Below are 21,169 nucleotides of genomic sequence, written 5' to 3'. Positions count from 1 at the left end.
ACCTGTCGTCTTGACAAGAAAACTAATGGCCTTTGTACTCCAACTTTGTATCATGACGTCATCATTCTTGGCGATTTCTGCCGTATCAATACCTGGCGAGGAACATGTTGGGGATAATGTCCTATCTTGTGTGAAATATATTTCGAATACAGAATTAGAAATGGTTCGGTTCTTAACTCTTGTTACGGGAAAAGATGTGGACGTAGCTCCAGAATTCTTTCAGAACACGGAGTTTGAAGTTCCATTAGTTCTCTACTCAGAAGAATCCACTCTGCATCGTGAAGATTTTCAAGGAGACAGACCTCTTGGTAAGAATGGTGCCATTGTTATTCTGACGGACGAGCCAAATACGTTCAACAAGACACTGGACCTAGCGAGAAGTGTACAATCATGGAATTCAAGGGGAAAATATGTAATCGCTGTGGTGAACCAAACCATCAGTGAAAACGATGCTGCATTCATCATGAAGCAATGCTGGAAGTCAAAGATCCTCAACGCCTTACTTATAGGTGTGATGCAGAGTGATCATGAACTCCACACAAATGATAATCCGGTAAGTGTACTCAGCTACAATCCTTTTCCTAAGAGAAGTCGAGACCAAGGTATTGTGTATGATGTGATGAAATGTGGGACGTCCGAAGTACCAGATAGAGCTGATCATCACAATGAGCTGTTTCCTGACAAACTTAGAAATCTGTATAAGTATCCCGTAATAATAAATAAGTTTGGAGATTCAAAACTACCTTACTTGATTGTAGAGAAGAAGGACGAAGGGACAATTCCTGTAGGTGGGTTGGACGGCTCAATGATACTGCTACTAGAAGAGCGTATGAACTTCAAGATGGAAGACAGAGGCTGGGGTAGACCTGCAAGCACGGAAAACATCTCCTGGGATCCTATGCTGAAGGACACTGTAACCGGACGAGCTGATGTATTTCTTAATGCCCTACCCTTGTATCCTGGCAACACAGGAGCTCTGGATTTTACTCAGCCAGTCTTCTTCTTTCCTCTGTCGTTTCTTGTCCCCAGCGCTGGGAAGGTTCCTCGTTGGATGTGCCTGCTGCAAGCCTTCGACAAGCAGGTGTGGATTATGATGCTGGTATCTCTGGTTGTCACAGAAATCTCTCTTCGTTTGCTCCTACGATACATTGGCCAGCATGATCTGAAAATCAGTCACACGAATCCTTTTCTGTATTTGTACTCGGTTCTGCTGCAAATGTCAGTTCCTCAGCCCGAAACAGTCACTTTGCGACTCCACTTCCTATTGTGGGCGTTCTGTAGCCTTGTACTGAGTTCAATATACCAAGGCTCCATTGCAGGGTTTCTCACACTCACGCAGTACTATCCAGAGATGAACACACTGGAAGAGGTAGCCAAGTCTGGCCTGGCAGTAAGGTGCTTTCCAGAACATGAAGGAGTGATAAGGGTCTCATCCAATCCTGCCATGATAGATATGCTAGGTCGTTTCCAAGCAGATGACGAAATCGGAAGAGCCATGGATCGTGTAGCGTACAGGAGAGACATAGTCCTCTATGAGCCAACTCCGTATTTGGAATACGAAGTTATGAACTATCTAACCGCCAATGGTAGAAGCCTGGTACATATCGTAGAAGAACCGGTTATTGTGAACTACTGTTCATTTTTCCTGACCAAAGGCTCTCCTTATATCCCTAGAATGAATGCAATAATACAGAGGGTAATGGAAGCTGGATTGAGGGACAAGTGGTCCAGAGACCTGATGCATGATTTGAAACTGAAGTTTAGAATCGGGGCGAACTCGGTCAACGAACCAGACAAGCAAGTTGTTTTCTCAACGGACCACCTCCAACCTGCTTTCATCATTGGGGTAATAGGTCTTGCCCTGAGCTTCATTGCCTTTATTCTTGAATTCGCTATAGCCCTGATGAGATCTAATGTTCTATGCGTATACGTTAATCGAAAATGAATGTCAAGTATTGTGAAACAAGTTACAACTTTCCTGTCTCACTTGTTTTATACTTAAGAGTCAAATACACGACTACTCTGAATCTGAAACTCAAATTTTGCAAATAATTGTTTTGTATTTCGACAAAAGAGGAATAGTTATTTGAAAATTTAAATAATTAGTAAAGTTTATTAATTACCTAAGAAGAATTATGGACATGTTTGAATTGTATTCTGTGTTAAACTTTTATCAAAAGTTCCAGTAAACAAATCAAATTCAAACAATATATTTTGAATCGATTGTATTTCAATGGGCAAGATTAGATTGACTCTTAGCTAAGAGTATACGAATGGTTAGTTATCTTGGAGTTATAAAAATTCAACGTTGCTTCACGAACAATTATTGCATTGCTTGCTCACTGCCGTACAATTGAGCTATGGTGGTTGTTGAAGTTAGTTTTAAAACTTTCTACAATGCAAAGCCAGTTAAAATTGTAATTTAACAAATTAAGTCGTAATGTAAAACATTTATTCAAAATCCTAATCAATGATTTAATTCATGGAAAGTTGTCTTGTGTATGAAATAGCTATATCCTCGATGCCTATGCGAAATCAAGTAAGACTTTATTGAAGAAATACTGGAAAGTCACATCTGCTGTTCATGCATTGTCAGCAAAGTGTTAGTTTAGTGAAAATTACCTGTGTGCTTAAGAGTTCTTTGGGAGTGTTTAATTTTAACTGTATGTTTATGCAGTAAAACATTACATACTTCACAAGTTAAAACTGTCTCGTCTGCTCACGTGATATCCGTACTGCTCACTAGCTGGAAAATGTTGATAGATGGTGTTCGAAAAGTTAAATCTTGAATGTAACCGAGTTACAGTTTTGCTGAGAATGTCCTTCCAATCATATTAGATACTATCAATTGTAATGAAAGGGACAATGTAGATTTGCATGTGTTTATGTTTCTGGAACATAATGTCTGTTCATATATTTATCTTAATAAAACAAATAAATGATGGAAAAAGGAATCAGTTTTGCTTGAATTATTTCATTTCATTTTACGCTCTCTATATACGCATATGCCGTAAACGCTTTCATTTATTAAATAATGTATTCTTTCTAGCTAGACTACCACATTCCCAGTAAATGTGTCAATCCACCCAAAACACTGAAATTTTCGAACGGAATTAGAAAAGACAGATTGCATTAAAGCGTGGATGTCCCAAATTTGGCAGGCAACGAATCCTCTCTTATTTGCCTTCATCCAGAGAACGCACACACAGTCGTTAAATTTAGCTCTGCCCCATGTTACAATTTTCCAACTTAACAATTTACGTGTCGTAAAGTAACTGATGATGTGAGTCTATAGACGAAACTTGGAGGGGGCGAGGGGCACTGTCCCTTTCAATGTTCAGGTTTGTTAACATTTTCAAGTTAAGTATTTATTTTGTTAATCTTAGGACCTGAGAAGCAAAGTAATAAACACCAATTTTTATGATTTGAAATATGTAATAGTTATTTACCGAAAATAGTGCTGGTCTCTATTTTCATGGGTTTCGATTCTGCCCCCTTCTCCTTAAAATAAACCTCAAGTTCATTCTGACCCTCCTGTGTCAAGCCCCAAGTTACGCCCAAGTCACCCTAGCCGCATCTAGTTCGCTACACTTTTGGACACTAGGTGTGGTGCAGGTATAACCCCACACTAGGCTGGTGCAAGGAAATGTTCAACCAGGTAGACGCATAGCTAACTAACTAATTCCCTAGCCTTCTTAAACACGAAGGTTCATGGCTGCAGCAAGACAGGCCTTCCATCTTTCCCTATCTTGAGCAAGTTCTATATACTCTTTTCCATCCCTACCGATTTCCCTTAGGTCCATCTCAACGTTGTCCCTCCATCTTCGTCTTGGAAATCCTACAGGTCTCTTACCATCAGGTTTCCCAACATGAATCCTGTCAACTCCTCTTTCCTCTCCCATTCGTGCCACATGGCTTGCCCACCTAAGTCTTCTTGATTTAATTATTCTAATAATATTTGGACATGAATACAAATTATGTAGTTCTAAATTATGTAACCTTCTCCACTCACCTGTCTTCTCATCCCTTTTAGGTCTAAAGATTTTCCTAAGGATCTTATTTTCAAATACTCTCAACTTATGTTCCTCTTTCAATGTAAGGGACCAAGTTTCACATCCATATAATACTACAGGCAAAATTACTGTTTTGTATATTTTAACTTTTAGTTTCTTAGATATTAAACGAGAAGACAAAAGTTTATGAAGAAAGAAGTAACATGCATTTCCTGAATTAAGCCTACTTTTTATTTCCTCTTTAATATAATTTTCATTTGTTAATATTACTCCTAAGTATTTGAATTTGGAAACTTGTTCAAACGAGTTGTTATCAATAATTAGATTATTACCTAACACTTGGTTTCGGCCTGTAAGCATATATTTAGTTTTCTCTTTGTTAACTTCCAAACCTATCTCTTTAGCAGTTTTGAAAAATATTTTAGCATTATTCTTAATTGTATTTACATCATCCCCCAGTAAGTCTACATCATCTGCATATGCTAACAACTGAGTCACACCATTTAATTTTAGTCCTTCTTTAGTTTCTTTTACCTTCCTAAAAGCATATTCTAAGGCAAACTTAAAGAGCAATGGAGATAATGCATCTCCTTGTTTTAACCCATCATGAATTGTAAATTTGTCAGACATATTAATACCCACACGAATTTTACTTTCTGTTTCACTGGTGCATATTTTTATCATACTAACAAGCTTCTTAGGTATTCCAAACTCTACTAATATATTATATAATTTATCTCTTTTGACCGAATCATATGCTTTTTTGACGCATAGCGGTGTTCAAATTCAGAAGATTCAACAAATGCCTGTCTGCTGCTTTAAACGTTCATTTGATTCGTTAGCACGCACCACGTGATCATACACCGCACATTACGGAGCTCCAGAACGTAGTGCAAACGGTGCAGACACCAAATACACTACCTGACACCAAATCAAAGATGTACACGAGTCAGTGTTGCACCGTGTAACCAACTAGACACGCGAGTGCAGACAGAGTCAAAAAACCTGCAGCGAACTAGCTTATGTCTATTTCTGTGCACAACAGGCAAAAGATTTAGTCGTAAGCGGCAAAGATTATCTCAATCCACTATTTCCGTGCAAAGGATCATGGAACCTTCTCGCGCGAACTTATAGCCGTCAAATTGGACGCCAAATGTCTCACTCCCTTCTCCGACAACGACGTCCACCTCGTTAAAATATAAAAGAGGGATGATTTGGGCGAGGGAGGGAAGGTATTCCAGTAAGGGTGGTAAAGGGCTCGAAGACAATCCCGTCCATCCGTTTGAAACAGGCGGGAGTGATTTGATTACCCGGCTACGACGTGCCAAATGAACAGGCGAAGGCGGAGGTCTTCGTTGCGAGACGTGTCTTTGCCTCTGTCGACGAGTATGTAGTATTCATGCGTCAGGGAGCTGGCCTGGCTACCGGAGGAGGCGTCACGGACTCCCTTCTTTTCCTTCAAATTGATTGAACATCGAAAGTCACTCACGCCAGTCGCAGGCGACGGGTAAATGTTTCACAGACGCTTCAAATAGACCCGTTTGAAATTTTAAAGCAAGAAATAATTAAGACTGAAGCACCGACGCCATATTGTAAAGCTTTGAAGTTGCATATAGCTGTCGTCCAAGGAGGACGTGTTGATGTTTGGTTAATTCGGACATGGCATTGCAATACGGAATTGCCAACAACAGAGGCTGAAGTCTTGTATGGGGATTTCCTACTCTCCATCGACAGTGGCGTGCTTATGGAGTGGGAGATAGGGCTTTCCTCTTAGCAGTCAGTGTAGTTTACAATCTTTTCATGTAACCGACGTTCTTTATTTTCGGAAAGCTGGAGGGAGAGACCTTGTGTTAGCCTGAACGCCAACATCAACTGATTGAATTGATTCATTGAATTGTTGTTTTAAGTCCACTTTATGCACAGAAAGGCTAATCGCGACTGGACCTACAGTTTAAAGTAGGATCCGAACCATTATGTTCCTCCACCGGGTATCGAACCCGGGATTCCTTGATGACGACGCTACCACTGCCAACCACAAATAAATAGACACAAGTAGGAGTAGGAGTAATAAATGCATATTAAAATAAGAATTGTAGTTATTATTATTATTGCATCCAAAAGTAAATATATGAACAACAAGATCTATCACGTCTGTCATTTCAGGAAACTAGGGTTTAATTTACATGTTAAACGACTAGCCCTTTGCAAAACATATTTTTTCTAAATTTCCCGACCGCCCACCGACAGGAGACACATTTAGTAACCCAAGAACTTTCTTATTTGCTCTTCATCTACTGTTTACAAGAATTGATGTAACAAAGGATGGACTTACGTGTAAAATGGAAATCCATTGTTGCAGGAGGAACTGAGCTTCAGCAGAAAACTGATTTGCCGGAATGGAGTTCCGGTGCATTCCGGTTCACTTTAAACCCTTATTATTATGGCTCGCTTTGTTGTGTTTGTGATGCATTTTACAACTTTTAACTCGTGAATGCTGCAACAGATTGCAGGATTTCGTTCCAGGATTCGGCCAGGGAAGTTGGAGGAATTTATAAGCCTCTGGCTTGACCTAACTGCATCTGGCCTTGCTGACTCGTTGCACTTACCAAGGATGAGTTTCCTAATTTCTATCTCTTCTACTTGAGGGAAACAAACTATTGGCATAGTCCTCCTCCGTCACCGTGCAGTCTACAAGGCGCTGTGCTTTGGACTCCGACTGCGGGACGGCATGGGTTGGAGTCCGCCTGGGTTCAGTCTCTGGGTTCTCGGCCTGTGTATATAGGACCGGTGGCAACCCACAATCGTGAGGAAATTGAGGAGCTGCGAGTGAGTAGCGTAACCCGGTCACGGAAATCTCCAATAACGGCTGAGGGTTCAACGTGCTGACCCCACGTCACCCCATTACCGGTATAAGATCTCCACACCTATAGGTAGGATTGTGGGAGGGAAACTGGTAGTCGGGAGATAGGCTAAGACCCTTACGGGCTGTAGAGCCAAGGGTTATTATTATTAATATTTAATCATAAGATACACTTGTATACAGAAACTTGCGCCTCTTTACAGACCAATCGCTACTTCATTAACCAACCTGGCACCTTTTGCCACACACGACTGTTCACTACATAGTACTGCATTCTCCGGGGTTCGAAGTGTATTATCACAGGCTGTGCTGTCTCGAGTTGCATTCTGAATGGTATCGCAGCTTGTTATCTTTCCTCTATCAGGTCCTTTCACACACACTAGGCGCACACTTTCCTTGTCTTCAAACTATTTTCTAAAAACTATGAGATTGGGGTGATCACGTGTCCCCCTGGACCAATGAAATTGTCCGGCTTCGTTTTACCAAAACGTGCGAACAGCATCCCCTGGATATTCCCTGGCTCCTACAGACGTAACGATTTGCAAACGTATGAGATGTAATTTAATAATTCATTAATATATGGCGATTACCACTTGATGTACTTCTTCTACAGCTGCACGGGAACATGTTCCAGAAATTGGCGATTGACAGTCTCCAGTCGAAGAGACACAGAACTCGTCGTATTCCTTCGTCCTGGTCCCTTGACTTAGGGTTGTGGAAGACAGTTCCCATCTTTCGGAAGAAAAGTATTTTTTAACATGACGCAATAGTGAATTGCCATAATGCTCAAAGTATATGCAAGTTTTCAGAATTTGAAACATCATATCTGATTTTCGGATTCAGCAACAGACGATCTTCAAGGAACCTTTTTCCCTTATCCCTTCCACCCCTATTTTGCCAGTGGACTCGTCCAATCGGCGCAAGCGCACCAACGTCGATGGTCGCAAACGGACTATATATCCATTGCCATTGGACATACTCCAAGTGCGACTGGAGACCCTTTCCACAAGATTTTGCAAAACCGCTGTGACTAGCCACCAAACACCATGTGATTAAATTCAAATTCATCGCGATTAGCCAAAAGTGACAAAAAAAGACAGAACGCTTGAGTCTTCAAGAAACTTAGGAACAATAATACAACGTATATGCAAAACCCTGCCAGTTGGGCCAGGCGATCTACATTAATTAATTTTGAGAACGTTGGTGCAATAAATGCAAATATCAGAAAATGGTTACTTAGAAGCATTCTTTCTCAGTGCTCAGATAAAATTTGACAATTTTTTTCCTACCGGTTCTCGAGATAAACGTGACCAAAAGTTATCCTATAAGCTAACACAGGCTTGACGAGGAGAATGTTAAGGGTAAAAGATCACCTTAAGAAAGCGCCGGTGCGTGGAAATTTATTAGAACCTTCTGCTACCCTTGTGCATTCCTGCAAAGTTTTTGCCGCCAATTTTACGCAGCCAGCTACCCCCCATGCACCGCTGTTTGTTTTAATTCCCGCGCCTCTGGCCGCACTAATGCCACGTTTGCGAACCATCCTAAACCTCCATTTTATGGCGCTTCTAAAAGTTGGTGCCCGGGGGGGAAGGTATGGGAAGGAAACGCCGCTCGTAAAAGCAGATATACGGCAGTCTATTGTTACAGGGAAAAGGGGATCGTTTTTCATAATTATACAGTCCAAAACTGCCTCGGGGTGACGTCCCATAGCTTGGTTCACTATTTCAAAAGTCGCTGGAGAGGGGGAGATTGCCCCCCTCCCCTTCCCATAAAGCTTCTACTGGGTTTATTGCGCCGAATGTGACTTCGTTTCCATGTCCTCGTTCTTGGCCATCGGGTTTCGGAATGTTTATGGAGGGACATATCGGCCAGATTACCGACCACATCTTTTCCTTGTCCGGCTAGGCCGGAAACCAGAGTAAAAATTAATCACCGCATGTGGCTAATTGAATTTGATTGCCAATCAAAGACGTCCTCGAGGAGGATTACGACCTCATCTATCAGGGCTGTGAGATGTCATGACCTGTCGGTTTCAATCTTGGGACAGGCTGTGCCATTTTTATGCTACACTCTTGGGCGAAAGGAAACAATTCTTCTACGCACGCAGTGCCTCGAGAGGGTTCGGCCAATGAGTGCGCGAGGGGAAGTGAGTGCATGGAGGGGCAACGCGGCTGCAGCTACCAGGTGTTTGCAACAGCGTGCACTGCTTTGCTCCGCCTACTCGCTTTCTCCCCTTCTCTGCCGTTATGGGCAGCCTTTCTCCACACTCTCCGTATCATCGGCACTCCATGTACGTGGAGTGTAAGAGGCAGGGTTGTGAAAGGTACAGGAGCCCATAAATTATAATGGGTTCTGTTGGGTTCCGCTGCAGGACCGGAATCAATTTTCTCGCACAATATACCGGGTGATCCGTTTGAGATGTTAGAAAAGTAAACCGTTGTGTAGAAATGTAGGTATCTCTGAGCAGTTTATTGTAATATATGCAGAAAGGATGTAACTTTTGAGTGAAAATTTCACATCCCATACGATACATTGTGCGCTGTTGTGCTGTGACCACACTATCTTTATCTACCATGAACGCTAGCGCCACGCGGCTGAAGTCTATAAACCTGCACTCACTCAAAACTTACATCCTTTCTGCATATATTACAACAAACTACTCAGAGATACGTACATTAACCTATTGTTTACTTTTCTGACGTCTCAGACGGATCACCCGATAAAATTCGGTCCAAGTTGCGTTTTGTTTAATTTCAATACGGAACTTGGACCCTAATTAAACTGATCTGGAGGAAAGGTTCCTGGACAGAATTGAAATATTTTACAGATAAAAAAGGTTCTTTGCGGTCCTGAGCCATTTTACGCTTGCTGATTTTCTCTCCTGGACCGGAATTGAATTCATTTAAAATTCCTGGACCTCCTAGCAACCCTTGTATAGTGGAACCACAGGCAAGAAAACCTGCGCATACCCGCGACTCCTGTGCACTGTACTGCCGGGAGGCGGGGGTACCCTAGCTGAACGGATCGAGGGGAAAGTTTTAGCCGAATGTTCTTTTGTTTGTGGTCGCTCTATAAGAGGGGATCATTTGTGAATAGGCTACACCCAAATGTCCGTTTCTTCCACATAGTACACTCTGAACTGCGCTGCACCTCTCAGACTAACGAGGCTCTGGCGAGTATAATACTCCTCGCCAGTATACAGAGGCGTCTCCTGAACGCATGCGTCAATTGTGGGAAAAAGGACAGCTTGCTCTGCGACGACATTAATGAGCATTTCCACATTCTAATTTCTTCATGTAGGAGAAGTATTTATTTTACCATGAGAGCGCTCAACTAAGATTATATTACAATTCTTGGATCTGAAGTGGCGCATGCGTCAATTGTGGGAAAATAATTATTACTTTCTTTTACTTCAGATCCAAGAAATGTAATACAAGCTTAATTGAGCGCTCTCGTGTAAAATAAATGCTTCTCCTATACGAAGAAATCAGAATGTAGAAATGCTCATTAATGTCGTCGCAGAGCAAGCTGTCCTTTTCCCCACAATTGACGCATGCGCGCATGCACCGCATGCGTTCAGGAGACGCCTCTGCCAGTATAATTCTCTGTGGGGTTTGTGTTGCCTTGAAGCAATCAAGGAACGTGCTTTACCATGGAAATAATCTGTTTTTGTTTTGAACTGCATTGCCAAACACCTGCTACAGCATAGCAATGGAAGTGGGGGCAGTTTTTGGAACGTCTCTGTTGTTTCCAACCTTCATTGTTCAAGCATAGAGGAACCTACATTTAGGTTAAGTTAGGCCAAACCCAGTGGCGTCTCGTCCCTTGGGGCTTCCGGGGCTTAGCCCCTAAAGAAAAACGGACCAATCACCATAACACATAACTATCACACAGTCTTTTAAAAGGCGATTTTTACTCACGTAAATTCATCGTGTGTTGCAATGGATACAACAGCGCTCCTAGCGGCATTGATGTCAATTATCGGTTTCCGGGGCACGTCGCAAAGGAAGGCGTGGCCTACACCCACCTACGCTACAGTGAAGGTCACATGCTAGCAGAGAGAGGAGGGGAGAGTGCAATGGATTTGAGTGCTGATTCGGGGCTAGTTCCGTTGCGTCGCGTTCGATCTCGCGTGTTGTTCTGTAGAGTTTTGGTGGCTTTCATTCGCTATGTTTGAGTGAGTTTGGCAGGGTTGATGTTCGAACACAAATTGATGAAGGACATAGGCTGTCAATTACAAGACACAATGAATTTGTCCGGAAAAATAGGCATATATTAAATAGAATTATCGATTGCTTAAAATTCTGTGGTCGACATGAACTTGCTCTACGAGGACATAATGAAAGAGAACAATCTTTAGACAGAGGCATCTTCCCAGATTTATTATCCCTTCATAGAAGAGGGAAAACTAAAGAGGGAACTTCGTGTTCTTTATTGTAGTGAAGAGTTGAAAAACATAAACTCTATCAGTAGATTGCATTCATTTTTTATTTAAAATTATTTGGAGGGTACCTTTTCAGAAACAGTAAAAATGACAAACATAGTTTTAATAACTCCAGTGGCAACAGCTGAATCTGAACGATGTTTCAGCACATTGAAGCGTATTAAAACCTGCTTAAGAAATGCAATGGGACAAGACAGACCAAATTCCTTGGCACTTGCTTACAATACAGATAGAATACCTTTCAAACATAGAGGGCTTCAACGAAAAAGTAATAACAAAATTTGCTGAGCAGAAGAACAGGAGTCAACGTTCGTAGAAAGGTATGTTTCACAACAATACCTGTTTCTTTTGTAATTCATGTAATTTGTCATTACATTTTAAATTCTTTCAAAAAAGTAAGTCCAGTTTTGTAGTCTAGAAGAAAAAATACCTATTTTTTGTAATTCATGTGTATTGTAATTATATTTTAAATTCTTTAAAAAATAAGCCCCGGCCAAATTTGAGGCCACGAGACGCCACTGGCCAAACCTAACCTAACTAAATATAGGTCCCTCTATGATTCAACTGCGAACGGACAGATGTCGACTTGCCGAAAGGTGATTTATGGAGAGGAGATACAGTTACGCACCAATTGTGCATTTATTTCAGTATCGTCCGAATGGGCACTGCTACTAAAACAAACCCTGAGTGTATCCAAGAGTATGAATTTCTCTCAATGTTGCAAGTGCAAATATTTTGTTATGTTGATTATTAAGCTGAACACGATGTTTGAAAAATATGTTGAATAAGAATTTTCGGAATCCCATGTATTCCTTACGGGAAATCAACTTCAACATCAAGTTACGGCTAATCAAATGGACGTTTCGACTTTTCCGCTGGTGAAATGCAGCTTCAAACTGCCCTCTACCCGTTGACATATTTTTCTATCCTAAGAGAACGAATCAAATCATACTCCCATATGATCAATGCTTTTCTCTTTGCCTCCTGGCAGTGTTGCCAACCTGACGCGCATAAAATAACTAAGTTTCACCTTAAAATGGAGTTAAACTGACTTCCAAGGAGCTAGATTTACGAAGGCTGGATAAAGTGCTTCCTAGGGTAATGTTAGTTGTCAGAGAGGTGGGAGCACTACTATTATCGATAACTTTAAATTTATGACAATTTATTCTGTTTTCAACATCTAGATCTGGCGGCATCGCACATCTCAATAATCCACCGATGGTCGTATGAAATCGAAAATAAAGAATTCCCTGATAACAATATTATGTCAATTTCACGTTAAACGCAGCGATATAAAGAAGTAGCTGGGGAGATAAGAGGGAGTGGGGCGACGCAGCCAATATAACAATATCACGTCACGTGCAAAATGTATAATTATGACAAAAGTTGGTCTATAGCCGGAACCAGTGATAGCATCATAGTTGGGCACGGGGTTGGGCGTCCCAGTTCACATCGAAACGAGTGCACGAAAGAGCCAGATCTGGCTCCAAGGGAGCTAAGTTGGCACACTGTCACGGACGGAAGAGCTAAGAAGAGTCCCGTGGAGACTGTATCGCATGCCCTTATGACCAGTGTTGTCATAATCTGAGGTCACAATATCTCCTTGCAACTGACAAAATTCAACTTTCTCGCTCAATATTCCCCTTTATCTAAGAATATCATGTAAATTAAGTGATAATAATAGCAACAATAAAGTAGTAGCAGTAGTAGAGGAGAAGGTCTAAATATGGGCGAAGGTTTAAATATGGGTTTTGGAGTTATCAGCGATACCGGGTAGTGTTGCCCACGAGACGAGACGAGACGAGACTTTGGTCTGTCCCGTCCCGTCTCGTGAAAATGCTGTCTCGTCTCGTGTCTCGTCTCGAAAATATTCGTTTGTCCCGTCTCGTGTCCCGTCTCGAAGGGTTCTGTCTCGTCTCGTCTCGTCCCGTCTCGTTTTGTCCCGTCTCGTCTCGTAAAAGTGATCCGGGATATCATGCCAACAAAAGTCAAAAGTAGCAGAAACAAGAAATATTTTTCCGGAAAGTGGGATAAAGCTCCAAATATTTTACCCATTGCGTGGTGAGAATAAATAAGGTTCGTTAATCATGAGGACATTAATATTAAAAATGCAGTTTGTTGGTTACTGATTGCTAGGTATCTTATGAAATCTACTTTGTGGTTTTTCTCGCTTCATACAACTGTCTATCCATCGTACATTTATACCAAGTTTGTTAAAACTTGTCCCGTTTCCCGCGCTAGCGATCGCTCGACAGTTTTGGTGCCAATGAGAAACGAGAAAAAAGTCGTCTGCTGGGCAGCGAGGAGCGAATGGAAGCTAGAAGAGAGGAGTTTACGTAGACGTTGTTGCCACGTTGCGTATTTTAATTTGTTGCCTGGCTTTGGCTTTGGCTTTCCCCAGCACGGAGTTCAGGTGGTCTTCAGCAGCAACACCGCTTGGTTTATGCTAGAAAAGCCAGCGATCAGCTACCGCGGGAAGCCGGACAGGTTGTAACAAACACGGTATAAGTGAATGCTCTTTTTCATTACTGCTATACCTTTTGGAAGTCTTGAAATGTTTTCAAATAGACCTTCTTTCTTTCTGAATGTCGAACTTCCGTGCACTATGAAAATGTACATCTTTTTTTTAAATTCTAAGCTTGGCGCTGGGGAGCAACAAAAAAGTTTTTAAATGTGTAGTACGAACACAAAAGACTATTAAAAAGTTCAATATTTAGTATATTACAAATAGAAAGCATTTATTGTTCTTAATATTGTTAAACATCTTCTATGACATAAGTTTCAAAAAGTGTTTCTTTGTGATATTGTGCTGTTTCTTATGCTCAGCTTATGACGCACATACTTCTTTGTTTTCCCCTTAGCCTCTAAGTCCGGTACCACCACCGCTTGATCTAATTTATCCTTCGGCAATCACGCATCTAGAAATATATGTCGGGGGATGGTGTCTGAGCCAAGTGTTTCAGAAAAAATGATAATAATAACATTAACGACAACAATTAAGCAAATGTTTAAATTAATGCATTAATATAATTCATAGGTCTATTCACTTGAATATGTAAATTAATCAATTCTATTATTGTTATTGCATGACATGTTACAAAGATGGTAGAAGAATAGTAATATAACAGCACAAATATTAGCTAGTATCTAGCTTACGTGTAGTTAAGATCGTCAAAATCTGCATAAAAACAGCTGTCCTGGCAAGAAAATTAATGTCAAAAAAGGTGATGAATTGAATATTTGCTGAATAACAAAAAAAGATGTTACATCCAGTTGGCGAAAAATAAAGTTCCTGATTAATATTTTATGCTCATTATTATAAGTAGTAGCGTACATAAAACTTCATTGATACTGTCATTCAAAGCAGTATGATCCCAATAGAATCCTTGTTTTCTAGTAAGTTCGGCAGGAATATGTAACCCTCGATTATGCTAAACAAATATATTTTTTGTTTAGCTAGAGCAAGGCCCCAAGAGGATACAAGAAGCCTTTCCTGCAAAAGTGTATGTTTTACGAAGCGAAGAAACGTGACAAAACCACCACGTATGGAAGGAAAACCTGCATTAAGTTTATATCGCACGTTTACAGAGCCGTGCCTCCTGAAGTTATAAAAATCCCAACCTCAATGCTTCTTTTAGACATGCTATAGTTGAAAAAAAATATGTTTAGATGCACCCAAAGTGCATCATTATCAGATTATGCATATAACGTGTTATTGGAATCAACATTTTTGTGTAAATTGGGTACCTCCCCGATGGCGTAGTAATAACGTCGAGGTCTTGTAATGAAGGGTCCTCGCGTCGATACTGGCTGGCAACAAAATATTGTAAGGGGGCAGTCACATTAAAACGCCCGAAAACACTACACATATATATACTTATATAATAATAATAATAATTATAATAATATTATTATTATAATTATTATTATATTCATGTATGGTGTTTTGTGTGTGTCTTTTATTTAGAGTGGACGTTTACTGCCTAAATTTACTTCTTGATTACGAGTTTATCTCCACATGATTCGTTTTAATAAAAAAATAATTCTTTTTTATTGGTAAGTTGCGTTGTCTCTAGTGGCCTATTTCAGTATTGAAAGACATTCATAATTTTATAATTCATCGTCTTTCTTGAGATGAAACTACTGATATAAATATTTAAGTTATAAGATAATAATATAAATGATGAAAATAATGCTTCTAAGAGTTTAATTTTCTTGCAAAATAAACGTGACGTTGGAAGAAATGAATCTTTTTAAGTATTAGAAACAATGTGAGGCACTTAGTGAAGTGCAATTCTCCTGTAGGAGAACTCTGCTCTATGTGCTTTGGAGAACAAATTGCGCACCTTTGGTACGTCCAGGACTTGACATTTCTTCTCAATGGCAAGAACAGCCAAATGAGGCAGTTTGCATCCAGCATCCTGTTTGGAGCAAGCCTTTTCAAAGACTTTAAGGACAAGCATCTTCGTAACGCTGAAGAGTTTTGGGCAAAATTTGTGTTTTCACCTTTCAGGGAAATGTTATCACAGGATAAAAAATCAGGCAAAGGTTACATCTTCGATTTTGATATGTACGAGAAAGAGCGAACCTGCATCTAATGATTGAAGAATTGCAAATCCTAATAAGCGTTATTTTACCTGCCCGCGATATGTTTTGAATCGAATTTTAAGTGTAATTTGCATTTTAAGGTTCACGTTCAATACATTTCCAAATAATATCCCCTCATTAGCTTCAAGAGTATCGAAGAAATCCCCTTTGTTAAGGTTTCCTCAGACTCATCATCTCGAAATTCAAGTCCCTGAATAGTAAGAAACCGCGATGAATCCACAACTGACATGTAGTGACGGGTTTTCTTCGATCACCTTTGGTCCTGGGTTCGATACCCAGTGAAGGCACTTTAAACTATAAGTCCAGTCCCGATTAGCCTTACTGTGCATAAAGTGGACTTCAAACGCCAAATCAACCAACCAACCAAATCTTGAATCAACTTTGAATGTCTTTTAATAATTAGCGTTGTCACTAACGACCACGATTAGAATAATTCGCCCGTATTACAGATGATGTCTTGTGGTCCTGAAAATATTCGTGATGTTTTAAAATCATCCACATTCAACACTTTTTCCCAGTTCTTAAGACTGGTTAAAACTTAGGTTAATCTCGGCTATTACAGGACATAAATGAATGAGAAATCACCTATGCCCAGGTCGGCGCTCGAATCTTGAACGAAGCAAATTAATATTTGTTAATCAAGTTGGTATTATAAGCAGGAAAGTGATATCATGCAGAATACACCACTTTGAAAAGGTGAAAATCGTCATACTCTTATAAATGAACTCTCTTATTATTCGATATTTAATTAACTTCAGTTGGGGGCCCGGGTGGGGAGGAGCGAAGTGTCTGACATGGGGCGTCCCTCTGCCCCCTCTGGCGTCGTCACTGCTTCCAACCCTCTAATAACTTCGCTGCTGATAGCCTCACCTTCGAAATGAAAGCTTGTGTGTCGACGAATAATACAAAGAACTTGTGTTCACTGTCCCTCTTTCATTCAAAGTCTGCCGTTTTCCTTTTCAGCTTTTCCTGCAAAACTTCCTGTCAGCAAGCAAACCAAATTACAGAATTTTTATTGGCCCTCCCTTGCATCAACTTTAATTCCTACTTTAGGCCTGATTTATGGCACGAACCCGCTACTGCAGGTCAACCTCGTCCTATGTTTGGTGTTTGCCCCCTGAAGAAACGGTGTCCATTCTTCAAAGCGAAACCTTTGTCAGTGGGGAACGGCGAAAAATAGTCTCGGAATACACCCTGGTCGTAAACAATCTCCCGCCACCCTGACATTGCTGTCAGCTTCCCTCTGAAGTTCGATAAAACTACTTTGTGACATGTGTTTAATAACGAGTGAAAATGTAGACAGTAGATACTACATGTATTTTGCTCCTAAACTTGAAGGCTAAATTTACAGAATAAAAAGAACAGCTACAACATTCCTTCATCGATTTACAGAAAGGCTAATTGGGACTGGACCCACAGTTTAAAGTGGGGTTCAAATCACAATGTGCCTTCACCGGGTATCGAACCCGGGACCCCTTGATTACAAGGCGACGATGCAACCACTGTACCATCGGGGAGTCCCCTCATAGAACAAAGTTTCCTTCTACGACGATTATACAGAACTTAGTGCACTTCCTTCATTTGAAATATATTCTATATCAGCCTCAGTATTTCGGTATTACAATCCAAGGAATAGTATTCTCCTTAAATAAGAAATAAAGAAATAAAAAAAAAAAAACATTGGAAATAATCTTCAAACGGACGTAAAAAATCGAATCCAACCACCTGCAGAATGCCTGAGGGAAACAACAAGAATTTTCTCAACAAAGACATATCCGAAATTTCCATAACATTCTAATAATTTCGCAACCCGTGCAAATAATCATGTGGTAAAATCTTGTCGTGGTTCCCTGTAAACACTAAAATCACCAAATTACTTCTTTCCATATTTCCCGTATTTTCTCCTCCTCTTTAGCTCTCAGCTGTTCGGCGTGGGATAATGCAAGATATTTTGTCCCTAATTATCTCCTTCTCTTAGTCTTGCTTATATCTTGGACTCCTTAATAACTTTCCCAATAACTCCTTATCAATTTGTACTGCCATGTTTCATACATTGCTTTTCCTACTTCCTAATAACAATCACTTCTGTACACCCTTTGATGTAAAAAATATATAATAAAAATAAACCACATCCGTCGGTCCGTTTATCTTTCCAACCTATAGAGCTGAGACTATTTTTACAAGATAAACCTCGGACGCGGACATTCCACGATCTTTTGGCCCCTCCTTCCACCTTCTCTACCTGCCCTTTTACTTGATGTTATTCAGAATTGTATTAGTATCTGGAGTACTATCGTAACAAAGTTATTAACCTGGAATATTTTTTTTTAAAAAAAAAATGGGGAGTAACGCTGTGTTTCGAGAGAGTATAGGAAATAAGTTTAGGTATTCATTCATGCCTCTCTCTAGAATAGTCTTCTTATTTTGACTTAATACACGCTTATCAACGTTTCTAATTGAAATACTTTATTCCAAGCAAACAAGTATTTGCAACTGATTAAAAATTTTGCTTTTATTTTTTCGAGACGTTCGAGACGAGACGAGACTTTCCAAAAGCCGTCCCGTCCCGTCTCGTGTCTCGTCTCGAAAACGAGACGAGAAAGGCATTCCGTCTCATCCCGTCTCGAATTTCAAAAGGCTTGTCCCGTCTCGCGTCTCGTTTTCGAGACGAGACACGAGACGAGACGGGACATGTCCCGTCCCGTGAGCAACACTAATACCGGGTGCTGCATCCTGGCAGAGGCTATTGGAACTGGTTATCTGTCAAGGACAAAGGTTGCGGCGCCAATTCGCAAGAGAAAGTGGTGGTTAGTTTCGCCCTTGGACGCTGATATAGAATTACGACCTCCGAAAACTTTTAGCAGGTATGTTTTAACTCAGCGTTTTCTGAATTCTCATCTGATTTGTAAAAGTTATGATATTAGCTGTACATAAAACAAATGTGGGCTTTTATAATGCCATGATTTGTTTGTGAAATATGTTCCACACAAAGAGAAAATAAATTGAAGAAGAAAAATAGCGTGATGGTCTAAGTATGGGCTATGACATGAGGTCCTTATGTTGAGATCACATTTTCAACAAATATTTGGATGTTTTTCTTAATTTCGATTTTTCCCATTCCGCGTGATTTTCAAAACAAAAGATTATTCATAAATATGAATTTTATAATGTTTTAGCGATAAATAACTGTTTTTTTTAAAATTTTAATTGCTTTTTGTGATATTGCCACTAGTAGCTCATATTTAGACCACAATTTTGAAATACAACATTTTACCATTTCTTGGAAATTGCTTTTTTTTTTTTAAAAAAAAAAATGGAGACCTTCTATACTTTAGCATGCGATTACATTTAAGAATATATTTCATAGATATGCATCTTAAAGGCAGGTGCTTGATATATTATTTTTTTTCCTCCGAAAATGACAACATAAAAAGCGGGGCCCATATTCAGACCTTTTCCTCTAGTAGTGGTTTCGTTGGGCCATGTACACACATGAAAAATGTTAAATAAATGAATCACGAAGTGCCTTAAGCTCGACTGAGAAGCCGGAAGCGCTGCAAAAAGAACGGAACAGTTTCGCTTCCGGCGTCTCAGTGGGCCATAACCCCCCAAGATAACGTGCAGACTTCTAGCAGGAAATTCCGTCCTACGGTTCCGCACGTTCCTCTGTAGTGAGCGTTACACCATTTGATTTCAATAGAAGCAGACGTCAGAAGTTCTGTTTGCCGGATTTGTTCGTGTTTTCCCGCGTCTATGTACCTTTATGCAGCCTCCTTTCTTCCGCGTCAGATGTTCCAGGTTTGAACCCGGTCAGTCATGAATGTAGAAATGATCAAAATACATCCTCATCGTCGCTATTAATCGAAGATGTAGAAAAATTATACTCAATAGTCACAGGCACCTATCTAGAAAAACATTTCAGCGGGGTGGGGCTCGGAACCAAGTGTCTCAAAATAAATTAAAATAATTACAATTATATGAAATTAATTAACATACTATTGATTAAAATATTCATGAATAGGTGAAAAGACAGTGTAAGGATATAGCAATAGAATAGAATAGAATTTATTTCCAGTATGAGCCTTTACAGCTGTACATACCATAACTAATTAACTCTCTAGCCTTCCTAAACCCGAAGGTTCATGGCTGCAGCAACACAGGGCTTCCTTCTGTCCCTATCTTGAGCAAGATCTATATACTCTTTTCCATCCCTACCGATTTCCTTTTAGGTCTGTCTCAACGTTGTCCCTCCATCTTCGTCTTCTACATACCATACAAGGATTAACTTTTTTTTTTAGTACAATTTCCCTACACCCTTCCTCCTCTCAATCTACTTCCACATTCACACTGCTTGGGAGCTCACAAACACTATTTCATTTCAACTCTTTCACTACACTTGCACCGTTACCTGAGTGACTCCTAAATTTTCTCACATTTATTTATTTATTTAGTAACCCCCACCCCTTCACACATGTTCGCTATCCCCACTGAGCTTCTTCGCTCTCTTTGCCCAGGCGTAGTGTAGGAAAGTTCCCAGATTCCTTAGGCTATTTGCGCCTCCCCCCCTCTCTCGGTCTCTCCCTCCTAATAACGCTTGTCATTATAGTCTCAATGTTAGCTTCATTTATTTCCCTGATATATTTTTGTCTTGCCTCCCTTGTTTCTTTGCACTGGAGGAGAATCTGAAATTTTGTCTAATCTTCACCGCATAGCGGGTATTCTACGCTCCCGTCCTTCCGTTTTAGTTTAACTTGTGCCCATCCCCCCAGTCGGAACCAGGCCAATCCTGACCTTTCTCTTGCCCCACACAAATCCACGTAGTTCCTCCTTATATAGCAATATAACAGCAAGTATTCATTTTCTATCTTACGTATCGTTAAGGTCGGCAAAATTTGTTAAAGAAAAAAATCCTGGCATGGAAATTAATGTCAAATTGATAAAGAATTGAATATTTATGGAATATCAAGAATGGATATTAGATCCAGTTGACGAAAATTAAAGTTCCTGGTGATACTTTATGCATGCTATTATAACTAGTAATAAATCTTCATTGGTATTTTCATTCAAAGTCGTATGATCTCAATATAATCCTTGCCTTCCAATACATTCGACGAAAAAAATAAAACCTTAATTATACAACAAGTATATTTTCATTATTTTATTTTAGTTATTTTATAATTTCATTATTTTCATTATCTAATGTTATTACTAAGTAAGTATTTCTGGGGGGGGGGGGGGGGGTCC

At 40.1% G+C, this 21,169-nt stretch overlaps 1 protein-coding gene across 1 annotated transcript; it reads left to right on the top strand.

Annotated features, from left to right (window-relative positions):
• Positions 1–160: 160 nt before the first annotated feature.
• LOC146003490 (glutamate receptor ionotropic, kainate 3-like) lies at positions 161–1,945 on the top strand. The gene has a single exon (XM_083141781.1). It carries the CDS (start codon positions 161–163, stop codon positions 1,943–1,945), a length of 1,785 nt encoding a protein of 594 aa, XP_082997907.1.
• Positions 1,946–21,169: the final 19,224 nt, after the last annotated feature.

The sequence above is a fragment of the Lepisma saccharinum genome, chromosome 20, assembly GCF_977018435.1.
Source record: "Lepisma saccharinum chromosome 20, izLepSacc3.1, whole genome shotgun sequence".
NCBI classification, from domain to species: Eukaryota; Metazoa; Arthropoda; class Insecta; order Zygentoma; family Lepismatidae; genus Lepisma; species Lepisma saccharinum.
Note: the sequence above shows the minus strand (reverse complement) of the source record. Positions and strands in the feature narration are given on the sequence as shown.